General features: G+C 36.7%; 4 protein-coding genes and 1 non-coding gene across 8 annotated transcripts; 2 read left to right on the top strand and 3 right to left on the bottom strand.

The window, feature by feature from the left end:
• The first annotated feature begins 896 nt into the window (after positions 1–896).
• On the top strand, positions 897–1,457 carry LOC131658414 (uncharacterized). Its single transcript, XM_058927709.1, has one exon. It carries the CDS (start codon positions 897–899, stop codon positions 1,455–1,457), a length of 561 nt encoding a protein of 186 aa, XP_058783692.1.
• Positions 1,458–3,161: 1,704 nt separating this feature from the next.
• LOC131662059 (uncharacterized) lies at positions 3,162–6,558 on the top strand. 3 transcript variants are annotated; one of them, XM_058931739.1, is made up of 5 exons: positions 3,162–3,359; positions 3,457–4,012; positions 4,102–5,344; positions 5,442–5,588; positions 5,676–6,558. In XM_058931739.1, the coding sequence occupies exons 2-5, from the start codon at positions 3,959–3,961 to the stop codon at positions 6,152–6,154; spliced, it is 1,923 nt and encodes a 640-aa protein (XP_058787722.1). In that variant the 5' UTR covers positions 3,162–3,359; positions 3,457–3,958; the 3' UTR covers positions 6,155–6,558. The 3 variants fall into 3 exon arrangements, with proteins under 3 accessions (XP_058787722.1, XP_058787723.1, XP_058787720.1); XM_058931740.1 differs by having other exon boundaries at positions 3,569–4,012; XM_058931737.1 differs by having other exon boundaries at positions 3,678–4,012.
• A 153-nt stretch (positions 6,559–6,711) lies between these two features.
• LOC131662060 (protein WHAT'S THIS FACTOR 1 homolog, chloroplastic) lies at positions 6,712–9,266 on the bottom strand. Of its 2 annotated transcripts, none has more exons than XM_058931742.1 (2): positions 7,806–9,266; positions 6,712–7,081 (listed from the first exon to the last, which is right to left on the bottom strand). In XM_058931742.1, the coding sequence occupies exon 1, from the start codon at positions 9,152–9,154 to the stop codon at positions 7,931–7,933; it is 1,224 nt and encodes a 407-aa protein (XP_058787725.1). In that variant the 5' UTR covers positions 9,155–9,266; the 3' UTR covers positions 6,712–7,081; positions 7,806–7,930. The 2 variants fall into 2 exon arrangements, with proteins under 2 accessions (XP_058787725.1, XP_058787724.1); XM_058931741.1 differs by having other exon boundaries at positions 7,776–9,266.
• Positions 9,267–9,283: 17 nt separating this feature from the next.
• TRNAY-GUA (transfer RNA tyrosine (anticodon GUA)) lies at positions 9,284–9,378 on the bottom strand. The gene is made up of 2 exons: positions 9,342–9,378; positions 9,284–9,319 (listed from the first exon to the last, which is right to left on the bottom strand). It is a non-coding gene; the product is annotated as a tRNA-Tyr (tRNA).
• Positions 9,379–10,104: 726 nt separating this feature from the next.
• Positions 10,105–15,863, bottom strand: LOC131662058 (probable pectin methyltransferase QUA2). Its single transcript, XM_058931736.1, has 9 exons — positions 15,600–15,863; positions 14,473–15,325; positions 14,250–14,382; positions 13,107–13,347; positions 12,720–12,933; positions 12,379–12,557; positions 11,979–12,282; positions 11,344–11,482; positions 10,105–10,787 (listed from the first exon to the last, which is right to left on the bottom strand). Exons 2-9 carry the CDS (start codon positions 15,183–15,185, stop codon positions 10,629–10,631), a joined length of 2,082 nt encoding a protein of 693 aa, XP_058787719.1. The 5' UTR covers positions 15,186–15,325; positions 15,600–15,863; the 3' UTR covers positions 10,105–10,628.
• Between the last annotated feature and the right edge of the window lie 200 nt (positions 15,864–16,063).

A 16,063-nucleotide genomic window follows, 5' to 3' on the forward strand; every position in this document is an offset into this window, starting at 1 on the left:
TCTTAACCACTTCGAGAGTGTGTGTGGTGATACTCCATTATTTGTCAAGCATGTGAAAGAAACATGGTTAACACCGTATAAAGAAAAATTTGTTGCTGCATGGACTAACAGAGTCACTCATTTAGGGAACACAACAACAAACAGGTACATTTCTCTAACAGGAAATATGTTTATGTTTTCTATTTGCGATTTGTTTATTTAATGTGTCCATGATTTATAGGGTGGAGTCCGCATATTGGAGATTGAAGAACATGTTGACTACAAGTCGTGGTGATTTATGTGCAAGCTGGGATGTAGTGAATACAATGTTGAAGTTGCAGCTAGGTTCCATAAAAGTGTCGGTATAACACCTCATTCTATTATAAATTGCACAATTTTGTTTCAAGATAGTGTATATAACTCATTGGAAAGGAACTAGAAAGAGTTAAATTTGTTGGTGCGAGCAAGGAGAGGTGTGGTTGTTACATGAGAACAGCACATGGATTACCGTGTGCGTGTCAGCTCGTCGGCTACTAAATTCTAGGCATACTTATACGGAAACTATTCATGTGTTTTGGATGAAATTGCAAATTTTAGAACATGAGGTGAGTCCTGACGAGAGCAAGTGGGATTTAGAAGATGAGTACGAAGAGTTAAAGAGACAATTCAGTACTATGGATATTGTGGGTCAAAGGGCGTTAAAGAAAAAAGTTCGTGATCTTGCCTATCTATCCACAACTTCAATGTGTCCATCGCCGGTGAAATACAAGCCAAAGAGATGGGTTAATAAGAGTAGAAAAGATGAGTAAAGTGATGTGCATCGTGATCCAAGTCAGTGGGAATATGTTGATACTTCATAGGGGAGTCAGACTACAAAGAGATCATGCACACAACCAAGTGGCAGTCAATCGTCAACCATGCCGATTGGTAAGCAACCTTCTACCAATTTTGCAAAAGGCAAGTACTTCTCAAAGTTTCCTGCTTTCTTTCATCCATACATCGATGACATTGTTGATGTTGAACCGGATGGAAATTGTGGTTTCCGTTGTATTTCATCTATATTTGGATGGGAGGAAGATGCATGTTATGATGTTCGGAGACAGTTGCATACTCAAATCCAGCAACACGAAGATTTATTTTCCAAGTTGTTATATGACACTGTCTGTGATGTTAGTAATTCATTACTCGTAAAACACTTGGGTGTTCAGAGTAAGGAGAAATGGATGTCGATTCCAGATATGGGTTACCCTGTTACTTCTAGATACAATGTTGTATTTGTTTCTCTTTCCATGTTGATGAACATAACATTTTTCCCACTTCTCATAGCTCTACTACCATACACGAGTCGACGTGCAATCATTGTTGTTGGTTTTGTCAACCGTAATCATTGGATTCATGTAAAGTTGAGACTTGATCTTCCACTGCCTCCCTTCACTGATTGTTGGAGGAAGAATTGTTCTAATAATGCAAAAGTGTGAGAATCAGCATATGTGGGTCAGTTCAGACACTAGGAAGAATTGTTTAGGAAGCAGACATTAGGAAGAATTTTTCTAATGATGCAAAAAGTGTAGTTTTGTTGTAATGATATGTATGACATTTATTCTATTTATATATTAAGACGGTTTGTTATTTCACCGTAAATGTTATTCAAGTTAAAAAAATCAAGTACCAGTATTACTTGAAATTTGAAATTTCCGGTATTTTTCAATCACCGAAAATTTCAAAATTCTGGTAATTTTATAAACTGAAGTCATACCGAAAATTTTCCGGTATGTTTTCTAACTGATGATACATACCAGAAACTTCAAATATCCGGAACCGAAAATTTAAAATTTCCGGTATGTAACATCAGGCGCGGTGTTTTGGACTGACCCAATCACTCTGATTGGGCCAACCCACTCGCGTTTATATAACAACCCAATAAGCATTGGCCTACTCCTCTGGACAATCCAAGGGCACGTGATCCTTTCTGCCCCTCGGCCGAGCGCGCTTAAGCAGCAGGGTCTTTTAGGATAAAGACATTCAAGCATGTCGTCACGTCGTGCTCGCCAACAACTAGTAGTTATGCCCGGATGGACTACGACCTAATCTAACGGTCTCCTATACTTTGGGCCCTTAAATTACTCTCAGGCCCACAAATATAGCGTGATCTAGTCCACACCGGTAATCCAAACTTTGCCCAAACTTCAAACATTTTGTTGTACCTTTGTTCCCTCTCTTACTTTGGCATCGGAGTGTCTTGCAGGTACAACCCCTTTTTTTCTCTCATTCACCATTGAAGATCAAGTCGTTCGTTGCTGGCCACCTGATCTGCACAAACGGAACACGCGGTAAATAGGTAATCTGACAAAATTTCCGGTACGAAACCGGAAATTTAAAAATATTCGATATTTTACAGAGATAATATGATAACAACGTACTCCTTGAAAGATGACATATATAATATGAAGTGGCATGTTAATTTCTCCGGATTTTCTATAAAAATTGGTAAGGAGTGGAGGTGCCACGAGATTTATTTTTACAAATGTAGCTGATTATTTTTTAATTACTAATATTTTTGTTTTGTTTCTAGTGAGAACAAAATGAAAAGATTATCTCTAAATTGAAAGTGACATGCTTGTTTGTGATCATGCTCAGAAATCTGCTGCTGAGGACCCAAATGATGTTGGTGAAGATCCTTTGCATTGCATAAAATGATTATATATTTTCTTAAAAACAAAACATAATAGTTCATAACTTATAAAAAGGCTCATGCTAACTTATAAGATAAAAAAAAAATTAAAAAAAAAGGTTTGTATTAGAAAATAATTTAAAATTTTTGAGAAAATATCAATGTACAATTTTTTAGAAAATCTGCAACTACTAGTAATTCACAAGTTACCATTGTCCTTCCTTTCTGCTTTCTCATTTTATTTAATAGGCTAAACTGTGTTATATTTCCATTTCCAACAGAGAGAAGAAAAAATGACATAGGCTTCATTCTTAATTTTAGTGTAGGATAGGATTGTAATAGTTGTTGTGATTTGTGAAGAAGCACATATCTCAACATGCAGTGGCCACGCACACACTATAGTCAATTTCTTGTCTTGGGAATGACCTCACGGATCTAAACACGTAACCAGACACGCCGTGTTTGTTCCGCGTTTATGCGTCATTTATTTTAGAAAAATAATGCCATATGCACTCAGACATTTAATAATGTCCATTCAGCACCCTTCAACAAAACTCAGTACACTTAGTCAAAACAGACAACAAACAATAATACATAATCCCAACCTCTCCACTTCCACTTGTTTAGTTTTTTGTGTATACACAGCACAAACACATCATATATCGGGTCTTAATTAGTTTGACAATCTGGCGGAACTTCGTTTCAAAAGGTTTGCTTTTTTACCCTAAAATGTTCCCTCATTAGATGTTACTCTTTTTTGAGCTCTTGTTTCCTTTAACCCTTGAAATAATGGCTCTTGCATGCAGATTTTTGTCAACAGTAGTATATATTCTTATTTGATCGATGCAGTGTATGTACTGCAAGTTCTAGATAATAGATATCATGTACATACCACTTTATAAAAGAACATATTCGTAGGTTGCAGTTTTGTTACGTGGAGTTCTAGAAGTTTTTGGAATCAATGTTCGGCTGGGCATATTTTGTTTATCTGAAGTTCTGAACCATTGGTTGGTTTTCAATTGGATAGGTCTATTTCAAGAGACAAATATTCATGGAACTTTGAAGAGCTGAGGCATCAGCATATGCATATACTATTTCTGGTCCAAAGCTTTGTTTGGACAAGCTCCTATTTCTTGTCCTGGTCCTTCCCACTGATTATGGCTAACTTTCTCTGATCCAATCTTCTCCAATGTGATCCAATCTTCTCCGTCACGGGGAAGTGATGTAATAGGATTTTGTATGTAAACTAACACAAGGCTTGAGAGAGGCTGAATATAAAAGGATTCAGAACAAGCTTAATCTTCTGTCATGGCCATGTGTAGGTGTGTTTCTGTTTTGATTGGAAGGAAGAATAAAATCAAGGTAAAAATAACATACATTCAGATATCATGTCTGGTTTTGTCTTTTTGAGGTTGGAGTAAACATATAATTTACTTGCTTTGTCTCTTCAGGGCATTGAAGGATCATCAAAGAGTCGTGATTTAAAGCCTGATGCCACCCAGATGAATTCGAGGTGTAATGTGAAAGTTATGAGTCTCGAGAGTCCTATGAAGACTGAAGTACAAGAAGCGTATGACGGGGAAGATGAGCATGAAGATTCACCATCCATCAAGAGAGAGCTATCTGATTTTGATCTCCAAGTTCATGAAGCTGTTGCAAGTAAAGGAGGATATGATCGAATAGGTAAGGAGATGAACACCCACAGTTTATATAAAAAACAAGTCAACATTCAATTGGAAGACAGAGATGATAAATACAACAAAAAGAGCGTTGATTTAATCCTAAGTGGGCATGTCAGTGATCCTGGGATTGGCAAGTGTGACTTCTGGGATTCTCCAAAGCTGAAGCGATCTTGTTCTAACCTGGAAAGAAGGGATATACTTAGGAAGACTGCTCATCACTTTCCATCTTCAAAGTTAAGATCTTTTGAGGATTTACAAGAATTATCCGCAAATTTAGAAAGTCCCAGGTCTGTGATGACTCAGCGCAGTGCTGATAAAGTGATGTTGAAAAGGCGTTCGTCTAGTCAAGTTCTCCCTTCTGGAAGTAAGAAATTATGGTGGAAGTTGTTCCTCTGGAGCCACAGGAACATTCATTTACCTTTGGTCAGCAAATCAACACAATTACATCCTGCAAATGCAGTTTTGAATAATCAATGCGGGTACTCTTCAGATATCCTGGAGCCAAAACAAGGTAAGACATTGAGACACGTGAGATCGCCCTCTCCTGCATCATCGTCTGGGGAGTACTTTAGGAATAGGGGAAAGGATAAAATTATTGAAAATCCAAGGCGGAGCAGATTTCACAAGGAAAAAAACTTGGATTTTTGGACACAAAATCAATGGGTTGCCTTCTCAGCAGAACCCTCCTCCTTTAACAGAGTGGATGAGTGGGTGAAAGATCTTGAAAATCAGCAGCCACCTCCTGAGGATGATTTTACTGTTGACAATATTGGAAGCATTGACCTGCCATCTTCTCCAGATGCTGATAGATCAATTGCAAGAAGCACGACCCAGTTGACTCGACATCAAGATGCCGATTTTTCAAAGGATATTTTGTACGCTAATAGCGTGGTCCAGTCTCTGAATTCAACCTCAACTGCAGCTCATATATGTGGTATTGGTATTAAAGCCATCCCCACAATAGCACACTTCTCCAGTCTTCGCTCAGTGAATTTGTCTAACAATTTCATAGGTATAACTCATCTGAGAAGAAAATAACCTTTAATATGATTTCAAGTTCGAAACAATACAAACTCAATTGATTGGTTTTCCTCTTGATTGATTTGCAGTTCATATCACACCTGGATTTCTCCCAAAGAGTCTTCACACACTAAATTTGTCAAGAAACAAGATCAGCACCATTGAGGGCCTCCGAGAATTAACTCGATTGCGTGTACTTGACCTAAGTTATAATCGCATCTCAAGAATTGGACAAGGTTAGTTTCTATATGGGCTGATGCTCAATGGAGATTTTTTACTTCTTGAATCTTAGTCTTCACATAGTACTTGACTGTGTTTATCAGGGTTATCAAATTGTACACCGATTAAAGAGCTATATCTTGCGGGAAACAAGATAAGTGATGTTGAGGGGCTTCACCGGTTATTGAAGCTAACAGTTCTGGACTTGAGCTTTAACAGGATAACAACAACAAAAGCATTAGGCCAGCTTGTAGCAAACTACAACTCACTTCAGGCCCTGAATCTGCTTGGAAATCCAATTCAAAGCAACATCGGTGATGAGCAACTGCGCAAAGCAGTCTGTGGTCTTCTTCCAAAGCTAGTATACCTGAACAAGGATGCCATCAAGCCTCAAAGGGCTAGAGAGATGCTCACTGATAGTGTTGCCAAAGCTGCACTTGGAAACAGCAGCCGGTCCTCCAACAGAAGAGCACTAAAGAAAGGAGTCCAAGGAGGATCAAGTTCCTCCAGTGTGCATAGAAGCAGCACTGGTTTAGCCCAGAAAAGCAGGCACAGGTCCAAGAGCCGATCTAAACATCAGTAGTTGTCTGAATAAGGAACATTCCACCAGTCTTTTATGTTTCCAAAAACTTATAAACGGGGGCAGTTAATGCTTCAACCTGAAACCGAACCAATATGGTAAGGTTTGGTTGTAGGCATTGGTGTGTTTGCTTCAACCTGTAATTATTAGTGTTTGATTTATATACCATAAAGGAGACTGCACATGGTTGCAAGATATTGACAGTCTCTGTCAAGACTTGATATAATTAAGTCTTCATCATCTCCATTCTGCAAATGTAATGTGTGGAATTCATTCTGCAAATGTAATATGTGGAACTCAGTCATCATCTTGGAAATTTTGTGAACTTCATGTATACATTTTTGGCTGTACAAAACAGTAATTGGCCAGCCTAATTGCTACTGTTGTCATTATCAGTATCATTAAAACCATATCTAAATACTGAAAACCATGACAAGTTGACAACTAACAATTCAAAGTAAGCACTATTATGTTCAGCTCAGAAAAGCTGTAACTGAACATCAAATAGCCACCACAAAACTCCAATATCTGCAGCAGCAACTAATTGAAGGTCATAGCAAACCTGAATCTGAACAAGACAGCTGAGAACTTTTGGTCAAGCACCATCGATGATCTATCTTACTAGGCTACTTACTATACACATATCTTATTATTTATATTCATAACTTGGACTCACTCAAAATGAAGAGGTTTGTATACTCTTCCTGTTAATGCAAGAAATACACTGACTCGCATATTCAGTGAAGTTGACCAGATACCCTAGCACATCCCTTATAACAACTTCCCATAAAATAATAATTCAAGTAGATCTCCTTTTCTCCAACCATGAAAAATTGATTAACAATGGATGAACTCAAGTGGTCCGAAAATACTGTAAACAAATCTGACAGCCTGCACAGTTGGACCTTCGCAGCCGAAACCATGGCATTACTGGAAAAATAGTAAGCGGGTTAGAGTTTATCATTCCCATATAATCATATCCAGAAAGATCTGTCATTGAAGTTAGTAATCTTTTAAATCAATTTTGTGAATTCATTGCCAATGCCTTACTTGGTTTGAACATTTTCTCAGTAAAACTGAATCTGTCCCTAATTTTCATAGGTTGTGGAGTGACTAGGGTTTGTGTCAAAAATTGAATATTAGAATTTGAGAATTTGCAAGGTTAATAGAGTATTTGTAAATGTTCCACCGAAACATGCCTGCTTCATCAAAGCATTGCAAAGGTGAAATCAAATTTTCCCATCATCTCGTAATTGAATTATTCATTTTACATGCATGCAAATATCTAGTAAGTAGTAACCATAAGAATTTTCTCAGTTCATTGATAAAAAAACAAACAAAAAAGAAGGGGATATCTAGTACATGTTTATCCAACAGTAGAAAGCAGGGACAATAACATGAGACATTGAAGAATGAGTTGCTTTTCAATGAAGACTCGTTATCCTGTAAAACTCAGTTAGAGGATAGAAGGAGCATCAAAAGATTCATATTAACTAATTAATTATTATAGTAACTTGAAGATATCTTATAATGATATTGATCATGAAAAAAAATCATGCAGCCAAACCTTGATATAAAGGAACATTTCATTGCATATGAAAGTTGAAAATCAAAGCCAATATACCTAGATGATAAAATAGTAAAGTTGGCGAACCTAAAATCTTTGCCATCCATGCAATTCTCAGGACACTAACTTAAATTTCTCCATTGAATCGATGTTTCTTTTCTTAATCCAAAAACCCTTTTTAAGTTGTTCATAATCCATTGTTGAAAAAGTTTTCAAGTGATAGGTTGATTTTCCAATCCAACATCAGAACCGGGTTCCATTTCCTCATCCTGTATCTGAGCATACTTATAAAGCTTCTCATTGAACACCACTTGAGGATCCTTATGAATCAAAACACCGTTTCTATCATAACCATCTTTCAAAAACACAACCCAATTCATCTCAGTTCCCGCCAAATAAAACGCCCTCGGCTGCTTAAGCAGCATATGATAAGTATGCTTAGTCAAACTAAACTCCTCCTTAAACTCAACAAGGTGATGAATCGAAGCTCTCTTCTCCAACGTCAAATTCAAAAACTCATGAATCAATCCAACCCTATACTTCTCAGCTTCCAAAGTCCACACATCTAATTTCGAACCATCCGAATACGGAGAAACCAACGGAAGCGCGTTTAACAAATTCAACTTCCTCTTATCATCCAATTCCAAATCCAAATCCTTCCCATGCTTCACAGGAAAATGAAACTTCCTCTTAGCACCTTCCTCATTAACAACAAACTCTCTTTCGAGCGCACTCACCGCCAAAAGCGGATCCCAATTAACCAACTCAAGAACATGCTTTCCGTCATTGTTGTCATCTACAACAACACGGAAATAGTTAGGGTACTTCACAACACGGTCACGAAAATCATCAGGTAAACCAAATAAGATTCTACAGTGATGCAATTTACTAAGCGGAATACGGTGATTCGCGGACATCATGAGAAGCTTACCAACCTTATCGACACGATCGAGTTCCATTGATTCCATAACGGATTGTTCTTCGGCGAGGAGTTCTTCCATGAGATCGGTGAATCCGAGCCACATTTTGCCGTTTGTGTGGCGGTAGGTTTGGAAGAGTTGAGGATGCTGTTGAATGGATCGGGAAACCTTCCGGCCGCGGGGGAAGCCGAGTTCGCGGTGGAGTTTACCGGCGTCGTCGAGCTGGAGAACATGTTCGGGTTGATTGGAGAGATACTGTTTTGATTTTGTTACGAATTTTGTTAGGGCGTCGCGTTGTACGATTCGTTCGAATTGGGTTATGCGATTTGGCTGGGTTTGGATTGGGTTGGTTCGGGGGCTTGATTTGGGTTTGTGTTTTTTCTTGAGCTTTTTTGGGGTTTTGGTGACGAGAAAAGAGGTTGAGAATTGGAGGGTGAAGGTGTGGTTAGGGTTTATGAGGGTTTTGGAGTTTGTGATTTTGGAAGGAAATGAGAGGAAGAAGGAGCGAAAAGCCATTGAATTGAAATGAGTAGTGATTGTGTGAAAGATGAAATTGAAGTGTTATAACGGCTACTGCGATGTATTGATATTGATTCAAGTTTGTTCTAATTATGTCCAAAAAAAAATTAATTTCTAAAGAAAAAATCCGACCTACCGGATTCGAACCAGTGACCTAAGGATTTCTATTTGGAATTGATTCCAACTACAGTCCTCCGCTCTACCAACTGAGCTAAGGTCGGTGTTGAAATATTATTGACAGATAAGTTATTAATAGTATAAACTTCGGTACAAGTATTTTTATTTTCAAAATTTGTATGCGTATTTGAATTGAATGGCTACTTCATCATAGTTTTTATTAGTTATGGCTGTGGATATAATTAATTGATTATTCATTTGTTTACATAATATTATTCATTTTGGTGCACCATTTTCCATCTAATAGGAATAAAATCTGAAAGCAAATAAACACTTGGAGGAAACCATGTTCTTTGTCATGGATGTGTGTGTTTTTTTATAATAATCATTTAGAATATGCTGCTGGTAGTGGGGACTGAACATTGACTTTTGCTAAACCATGAACTGTTTTCGTTAGTTTGTCTATGAATAAACTGCACATCAAATTTTCTGGTAGAAAAATGAAATCTAAAACATTCATGAGTTAAAAAGACCAAATCTTGTGACATCTGTTGATGGCTTATGAACACTCTACCACATTCTTGCAATCAAGCTCAAAATACTAGTTATTTGATTAGGTGAAATAAGTATCATCATTTTTGCTATGAATCCTATAATTAATAGATAAGAGAGTCCATCATGAAATCATGAGTCTTTTAAGTCGGTCTCTTCGCATAAGCTCGAGTCATAATTTTGAAATACCACACCTATGAAACTGTGAAACCAATCCAAATCAGATGCAACCGATCCAAAATGCCACATACTGATATTATATAAATTGTACACTGGACTAATGAAGAATGTGATTTTGATTTCATAGCATGAAATAGAGAAAATTGTAAAGATATAGTTTTTCTGGGCCATTACATGAAACAATAAAGAATCTATAAATGGAGCAGAAAAATGCTTCTATTGCAAAAGGGGGATTTAGCCGCTGAGCATTTTATACACCACAGCAAACAAAAATAACTTATTCTTTCATAATCTTCCCAATCTTAATCATAATAAGTCTGTGTAATTGTAATCAGATATCACATGAAAAATCATATCTACCAGTATACTTCCTCATCTGTTCTGCTCCTCGTTTGGTAATTACACGATCCTATGTATAAACCTTACGGTTACATAGGAGTTTTGGTCGTATCGCTGATAAGCATTTACTCTTTTTCTTTCCTCTATTGTCTTTTTCGGCTCGTTTCTGTCCAAAATTTTCAATCCCCACTTTCTATGGCAGACCATTATGATAATAAATGAACATTATGAAAATGAATATATGAATACTATGGTTTGATTTCTTCTTCGGGACTTGAATGAATTAATTTGCTTGTCTTTTAAAGAAAGGCTTCTGGCAGATCAGGAGTCTCTGATCACTATCGCTTTCAATTTCTATGACTCTTGCATCCCACTTCAGCCGAGTTGTTAAAGCTCTAGCTGACTCTATTAAAGGAACTGTGTCGCGAATTATAATCCAACCCTGCACACATGACAATTCTCAGCATATGATATCAAGAGATCTACAGACTACAATATACCGATTCAAATGGATGCAGCTATCTAATTAAACATCCTACAAATCTACAATTTTTCTTTCAAACTTATGAAAATGTATCCTTACTCAAACTACGAGTGTTCAATAAAAGACAACTTTATCTATGCCACACAACTATATATATTTAACACCTCAAAACACCAAACAATTTGAATAAGAGTCTCAACAAAATCTTTGTCTCACTAGGTAAGGTTGGTTACACACAAATCAATCGATGTCATACTGTCCTGCCATGAACTATTGAAATATCCTCCATGTAGTTTACACTCATTACCAATGCTTCTATGAATCATCTTCATCTTCATCCAAGTCCAAAACCATCTACGAGAGGACTACAACATCTTTTCTACTATGAGATCTATTCCAACTTTTTATCTAACTATTTCAGTCTTAACCCTATCTTGTCTTGACAGAATAAGAAAACAAACACACAAAAGATCTGATCCATAAATGAAAAGTAAAGCACGGAGTATTTACATACCTCTGGGCGAAGTAACCTGTCAATTTCAACGAATATATCAAGCATGGTACATCTGTGTTGCTGAGCAGTTTCAAGGGATAAAAACCCTGCTGCATGTACCAAGTCATAGGTTCTAGGGTATGTTGGAAAGGCCTCACACCTACAATAAAAAAATCATAATTGTAACAAAACTTTCCACATAGTATATATTAGATAGATAATCATTCAACTGCTCTGTCACCCTACAACTTAAACTTATTGGTTGAATTGGTTCCTTCAAGATTTAGACATATAAGCTTCATTATCCATTAATTTTGAACAGATTTTTAAAACAAATATCGGATATCTGGAAAATTTTATATCCTCAAACAAACTTAAACATATTAAGAATATCCGAATTTTAGTGTAAATATTATATCCTCCAACATAACATAAATAAATACGAAAACTTGATCAAGATATTAATGCTTATTTTATAGCTGGGAAAATTCAGAAACCAATAAACTTATATATTTGGAAGGGATCGAGACGTTTAAAAATAAAAGGCAAGAAAGAAATAATTTAGTAGATGGCTGTGAGTGTCACATTCGGTCAAGCACAAAAATGCAAACAGTGAATTATTAAATTCTAATGTAAGAGAAAGGAGATTAAAATACCAATCATGCAAAACACCAACGTAACCGCGGTCCTGGATCAAGGGAAGATAGTTGACTCCATTTGCCGGCACCACATTCATCACCCAAACAGATTTTCCAGAATGCAACAATGCAGAATTAAAACCACCAAAATGAGCATTCATGTCTAGCACGTTTCGTAGCATGTTGTAAGGTGGTGGAGGGTCCTCATCACCAGGTCTCTTTGGATGATCAGAAAATATCAAAGGTGACAGAAGAGACCAATAGTTGTTTACTGCTGTCCTCCAGCTTTCAGCATCCTCCACAAATTCATCAGGTTGCAATCCTAACAATGCAAGTAAATATACATATTAAGATAACCTAGGGGATAGGAGATATCATTCAGTGATATTGTACAGTGAAATCTTTATATAACAGTTACCATGTATTGCAAGCTCATTCTTGTTCGGATGATCCCTGGAAGGCCAGTTCGCCCTCTTTTCAATTGAAATCCAACGACTGCTATGTGTTCCTCCAATACAATTTTGCAGATCTCGATAGTATGGAGACTCCACATCATAGCCTCTACTACATAGAGGAGGAGGAGGAGAACCGTTTTTTCTAGAAATACAAACATACAGGAATCATGAATACATGCAAAAAAAAATTGCAATGAATAACTGCACATACATATTATAGAGATCTAAGTTATACTAGAAACTTGCTTCCCATGATATATAAAATGAAATAAGTATCAATAAATGCACACCACAGCAGCATTACCTTGAACTATAGCATTTTATTTTACTAGTTTTCTTCCATACAACAGTTTCGTCTTGTTGTGATAGCATGTCCCAGCAAAGGTTTTCTGCAAAATCATGTATGAACTTCCACCTTTGCTGACTGTCTTTGTTACGGGCATTTGTAAGCGGTGAAGTCCAGACAAAATAGCCCCCGGGTTTTAAAAGTCTATCTGCTTCAATCAAGAGAATCCCATCTATGCCATGAAAATGTGAATAAAATAGATTAATCAGACTCCAGGTATTTTAGTGGGATCAATATAGAAACTACAAGGTGCTGTAATATTAATAAATACTGAAAATAAATTGAGGTATGGTGTTAGGGCAGATAATGAAGTTTTCCGATTCCAAGGTATGATTTTTGACATACCTTTCTGGTCCCAATGTATGCCACATCTAGCACAATGCAGCATATCAAAGGAGAGAGATGGATATGGCAACTGTTTTGTAGTGAAAGAAGCAACCATAGCAGGAAGACCCCTCTCAAGTGTAAGTTGAACTTGACTCCCTGAAGGCTCATAGTTTGCAATGCACATAGTTAAAAGTTGACTGTGAAAGAGGTGTGCTCCAAAGCTACCATAACCACAACCAATGTCCAGTATGGTTCTGACCTGTGAATGCCAACATGCCAATGAAAAAAACATTTCAGGCAAGTTATCACAATCGAACTTTAAGAGCTATGTTCATATTCGCTATTGCCATAACCTATCAAAATATCCATCACAACGCAAATCCCTCCGATTGCAAGGTACGGTAAGTTTTATAAATATTACTAATACAAATTTAATCACCAAGTTGATGTCCCTAGCCAATAATGTCAAAAACTTATTCAACAATCACAAAGGATTTTCAAACATTATAATACAAACTATTGTATCATTATAGGGAGAAAAAAAAGCTTTTCAACAGATGTGAGGTAAGTGAGGTTGACATTACATGCAAATGAAAAACATTTCGATTTTTATTAACGTACGCATGAGGTAAGTGAGGTCACATAAAATAACTTGTACGCATGAGGTAAGTGAGGTCACATAAAATAACTTGTACGCATGAGGTAAGTGAGGTCACATAAAATAACTTAAATATAGTTAATCAAGATATGTTAGTATTAGCACTGTTAGAGTGAAGAATGAGCCTAAAGTCAACACATATATGAGATACCCAACCATTTATCATTGTTGGGGAGTCCGGGGAACGTCTGGAGTGCTAGCAGGCTATACGTCTTGGACCCAAGAGACCTTTACACCACATATCCACCCAAAATCGTAAGGCATCAGGTATATGGGTCCTCTCTCTTATAAATCCAAAACCATTTCTAGTGGATGTGGAACTTAACCACTCACACTTGAATTCAACAATCACACTTAAGCAAAGTGGATGAAATTAAGTATGCTTGATTCCATAATTAACATATACCTAAATAGTGAAATATGACTATAATTGATGAATGCCACCACAAAAAAATTAAAGTATTCTATTCTATTTTGAGTGAAGAAAAGAAATATTCAGTTACCCCAGTTTGTATAAAGTTGGATTCGTTTCTAAGTCCAATCATTTCTGCGATTTGGTGTGAGTAGTCTTCAACCCCATCAAACATAAGGGAGGCAGAACGAAAGGAAATTTGCTCTTCATCGAGCATCATCATCCTGTAACCAAATAAAAAATGTGAGAACTTTAAGATGAAATGATGGCTGAAAGAATGCAAGCCAGTAGTAGGGATATATATTAACACCAACCTCTTGGTAAAGCTTCCAGAAGAAAGAACTTCCTGTGCAGTAATTTTAACATTAGAAACCCAGATAACATCCCTTCCAGTAGGCCACCGAAGAGGAATTTTGTAATTCATTGGCGAGAGAAGTAAACAATTTTGCTTAAGCTCATGGCCACATTGACGGTCAAACTCACTGCCATCAGAGTGACCCTGAGCTAGATTTTCTGATGCGTTAAAGCAAGGAACATAATTTTCAAAATCCTGAGAACAGAATTCCAATTCTTTCGTTTTCGAGGGAGCATAAGAAATCTCTCCGATATCCAAAAGGTCCGATACAAGTTTCTCTTGAAGTCTTCTATAACCATGGTAAATATGATCTCTTGAAGTCGTTGAAATCGATACTGTCCACCAAAAAGAACCAGCAAGAGCAAAAATAACTATAAATACTATACTAAACTTCATGAAAAGAAGAATCAACTTATGCCGACTTCTAGGAGTGCCAAGAACGAACGGATCAGGCGAGAAACCATTCTCACTAGCACCGCCATATTTAGAACTAGAATTATCTGAAAAAAGAACCCTAAAGGGAGACCTCAATTGTAACGGACTCTGATCAAAAGAACCTCTTTTATCCAAACCATCTTTTTCTGTTTTATCTTTCGATTGCGAATCCCACGGATCTATACTGCCATCAGGGATCCGAATCCCAGTCACACCTCTGTACAAAGGCCTGGACATTCTCTAACCAACACGCTTTTGCTCGGCGTTTAAACTAGGCCGAAACCAAATACTAATAGAAATTTGTTACTTCAACATCACTCAAATTTGTGTAAAATAAAGCATTCGCAAAATATATCTTCAGCTGAGCAAATAAAAACCTGGCATAACAAAAATAGAGTCACACACTTATCAAGATTTAGAGTATTCTAATTGGAACATAAATACCATAGCAGTGAGTAAAAGCAGCAATTAAGCGAGTAAACAAATCAAAGTTCCTATTGAAAGAAACAAAAGCATTAGAATAATAAGAAACAAACCATTAACAAATTCACGGAACCAGATCCATCACGGACTCAACATTGATATGAATATCAATGAATTGAGGGAAAAAATTGAAAAAATTCCGTTTAGATCAAAGGCATATGAAAGTACCTTGTTTGTTAGGAGAAAGCAGGGTGTTCAATTTCGGCGAGAAAACGAATCGGAGGAGGAAGAACAACACCGCTTAACGGCGGTGTTATTGTTACTGAACGGGTTGATTTGAGAGCTTTAACTCTGCTTCAGAAAAATGCACATGAGATGAGAAGAAGCAGAAGATTGTGTTCTGATCCGAATGTGAATGTGAATGTGAAGGTGAATGTGAATGTGATTCATACACACTTCTTCACAGACCAAGTATTAATTAGTCTCATGGATTAATACTAATTAATAACTCTAAATTTTAAATAATCATTCATTATTATAATTATAAATTATTCATGGTGTGTTTTCACTTTTCACGTTGTTTAATGATTTTAAAACAAATTATTTGTCATATTCATTAAATGATGTGACAGCATAACATTAAATACATGAATGCAACTAGTTGGTATATCAAGGGCAAAGTTAAATTAAAC

This window comes from Vicia villosa, linkage group LG3 (assembly GCF_029867415.1).
Source record: "Vicia villosa cultivar HV-30 ecotype Madison, WI linkage group LG3, Vvil1.0, whole genome shotgun sequence".
Taxonomy (NCBI): domain Eukaryota; kingdom Viridiplantae; phylum Streptophyta; class Magnoliopsida; order Fabales; family Fabaceae; genus Vicia; species Vicia villosa.

What these genes read in the sequence shown, in the direction of transcription:
- LOC131658414 (XM_058927709.1), top strand. Translation starts at nt 897, where the DNA reads ATGCCGATTGGTAAGCAACCTTCTACCAATTTTGCAAAAGGCAAGTAC.
- LOC131662059 (XM_058931739.1), top strand. Translation starts at nt 3,959, where the DNA reads ATGGCCATGTGTAGGTGTGTTTCTGTTTTGATTGGAAGGAAGAATAAA. An exon ending in GAAGGAAGAATAAAATCAAG is followed by an intron (nt 4,013 to 4,101) that starts GTAAAAATAACA and finishes TTGTCTCTTCAG; the next exon opens with GGCATTGAAGGATCATCAAA. An exon ending in CATCTCAAGAATTGGACAAG is followed by an intron (nt 5,589 to 5,675) that starts GTTAGTTTCTAT and finishes TGTGTTTATCAG; the next exon opens with GGTTATCAAATTGTACACCG.
- LOC131662060 (XM_058931742.1), bottom strand. Translation starts at nt 9,154, where the DNA reads ATGGCTTTTCGCTCCTTCTTCCTCTCATTTCCTTCCAAAATCACAAAC.
- LOC131662058 (XM_058931736.1), bottom strand. Translation starts at nt 15,185, where the DNA reads ATGTCCAGGCCTTTGTACAGAGGTGTGACTGGGATTCGGATCCCTGAT. An exon ending in CCAACTTTATACAAACTGGG is followed by an intron (nt 13,348 to 14,249) that starts GTAACTGAATAT and finishes TGGCATTCACAG; the next exon opens with GTCAGAACCATACTGGACAT. An exon ending in GTTGGTGTTTTGCATGATTG is followed by an intron (nt 11,483 to 11,978) that starts GTATTTTAATCT and finishes TTTTTATTGTAG; the next exon opens with GTGTGAGGCCTTTCCAACAT.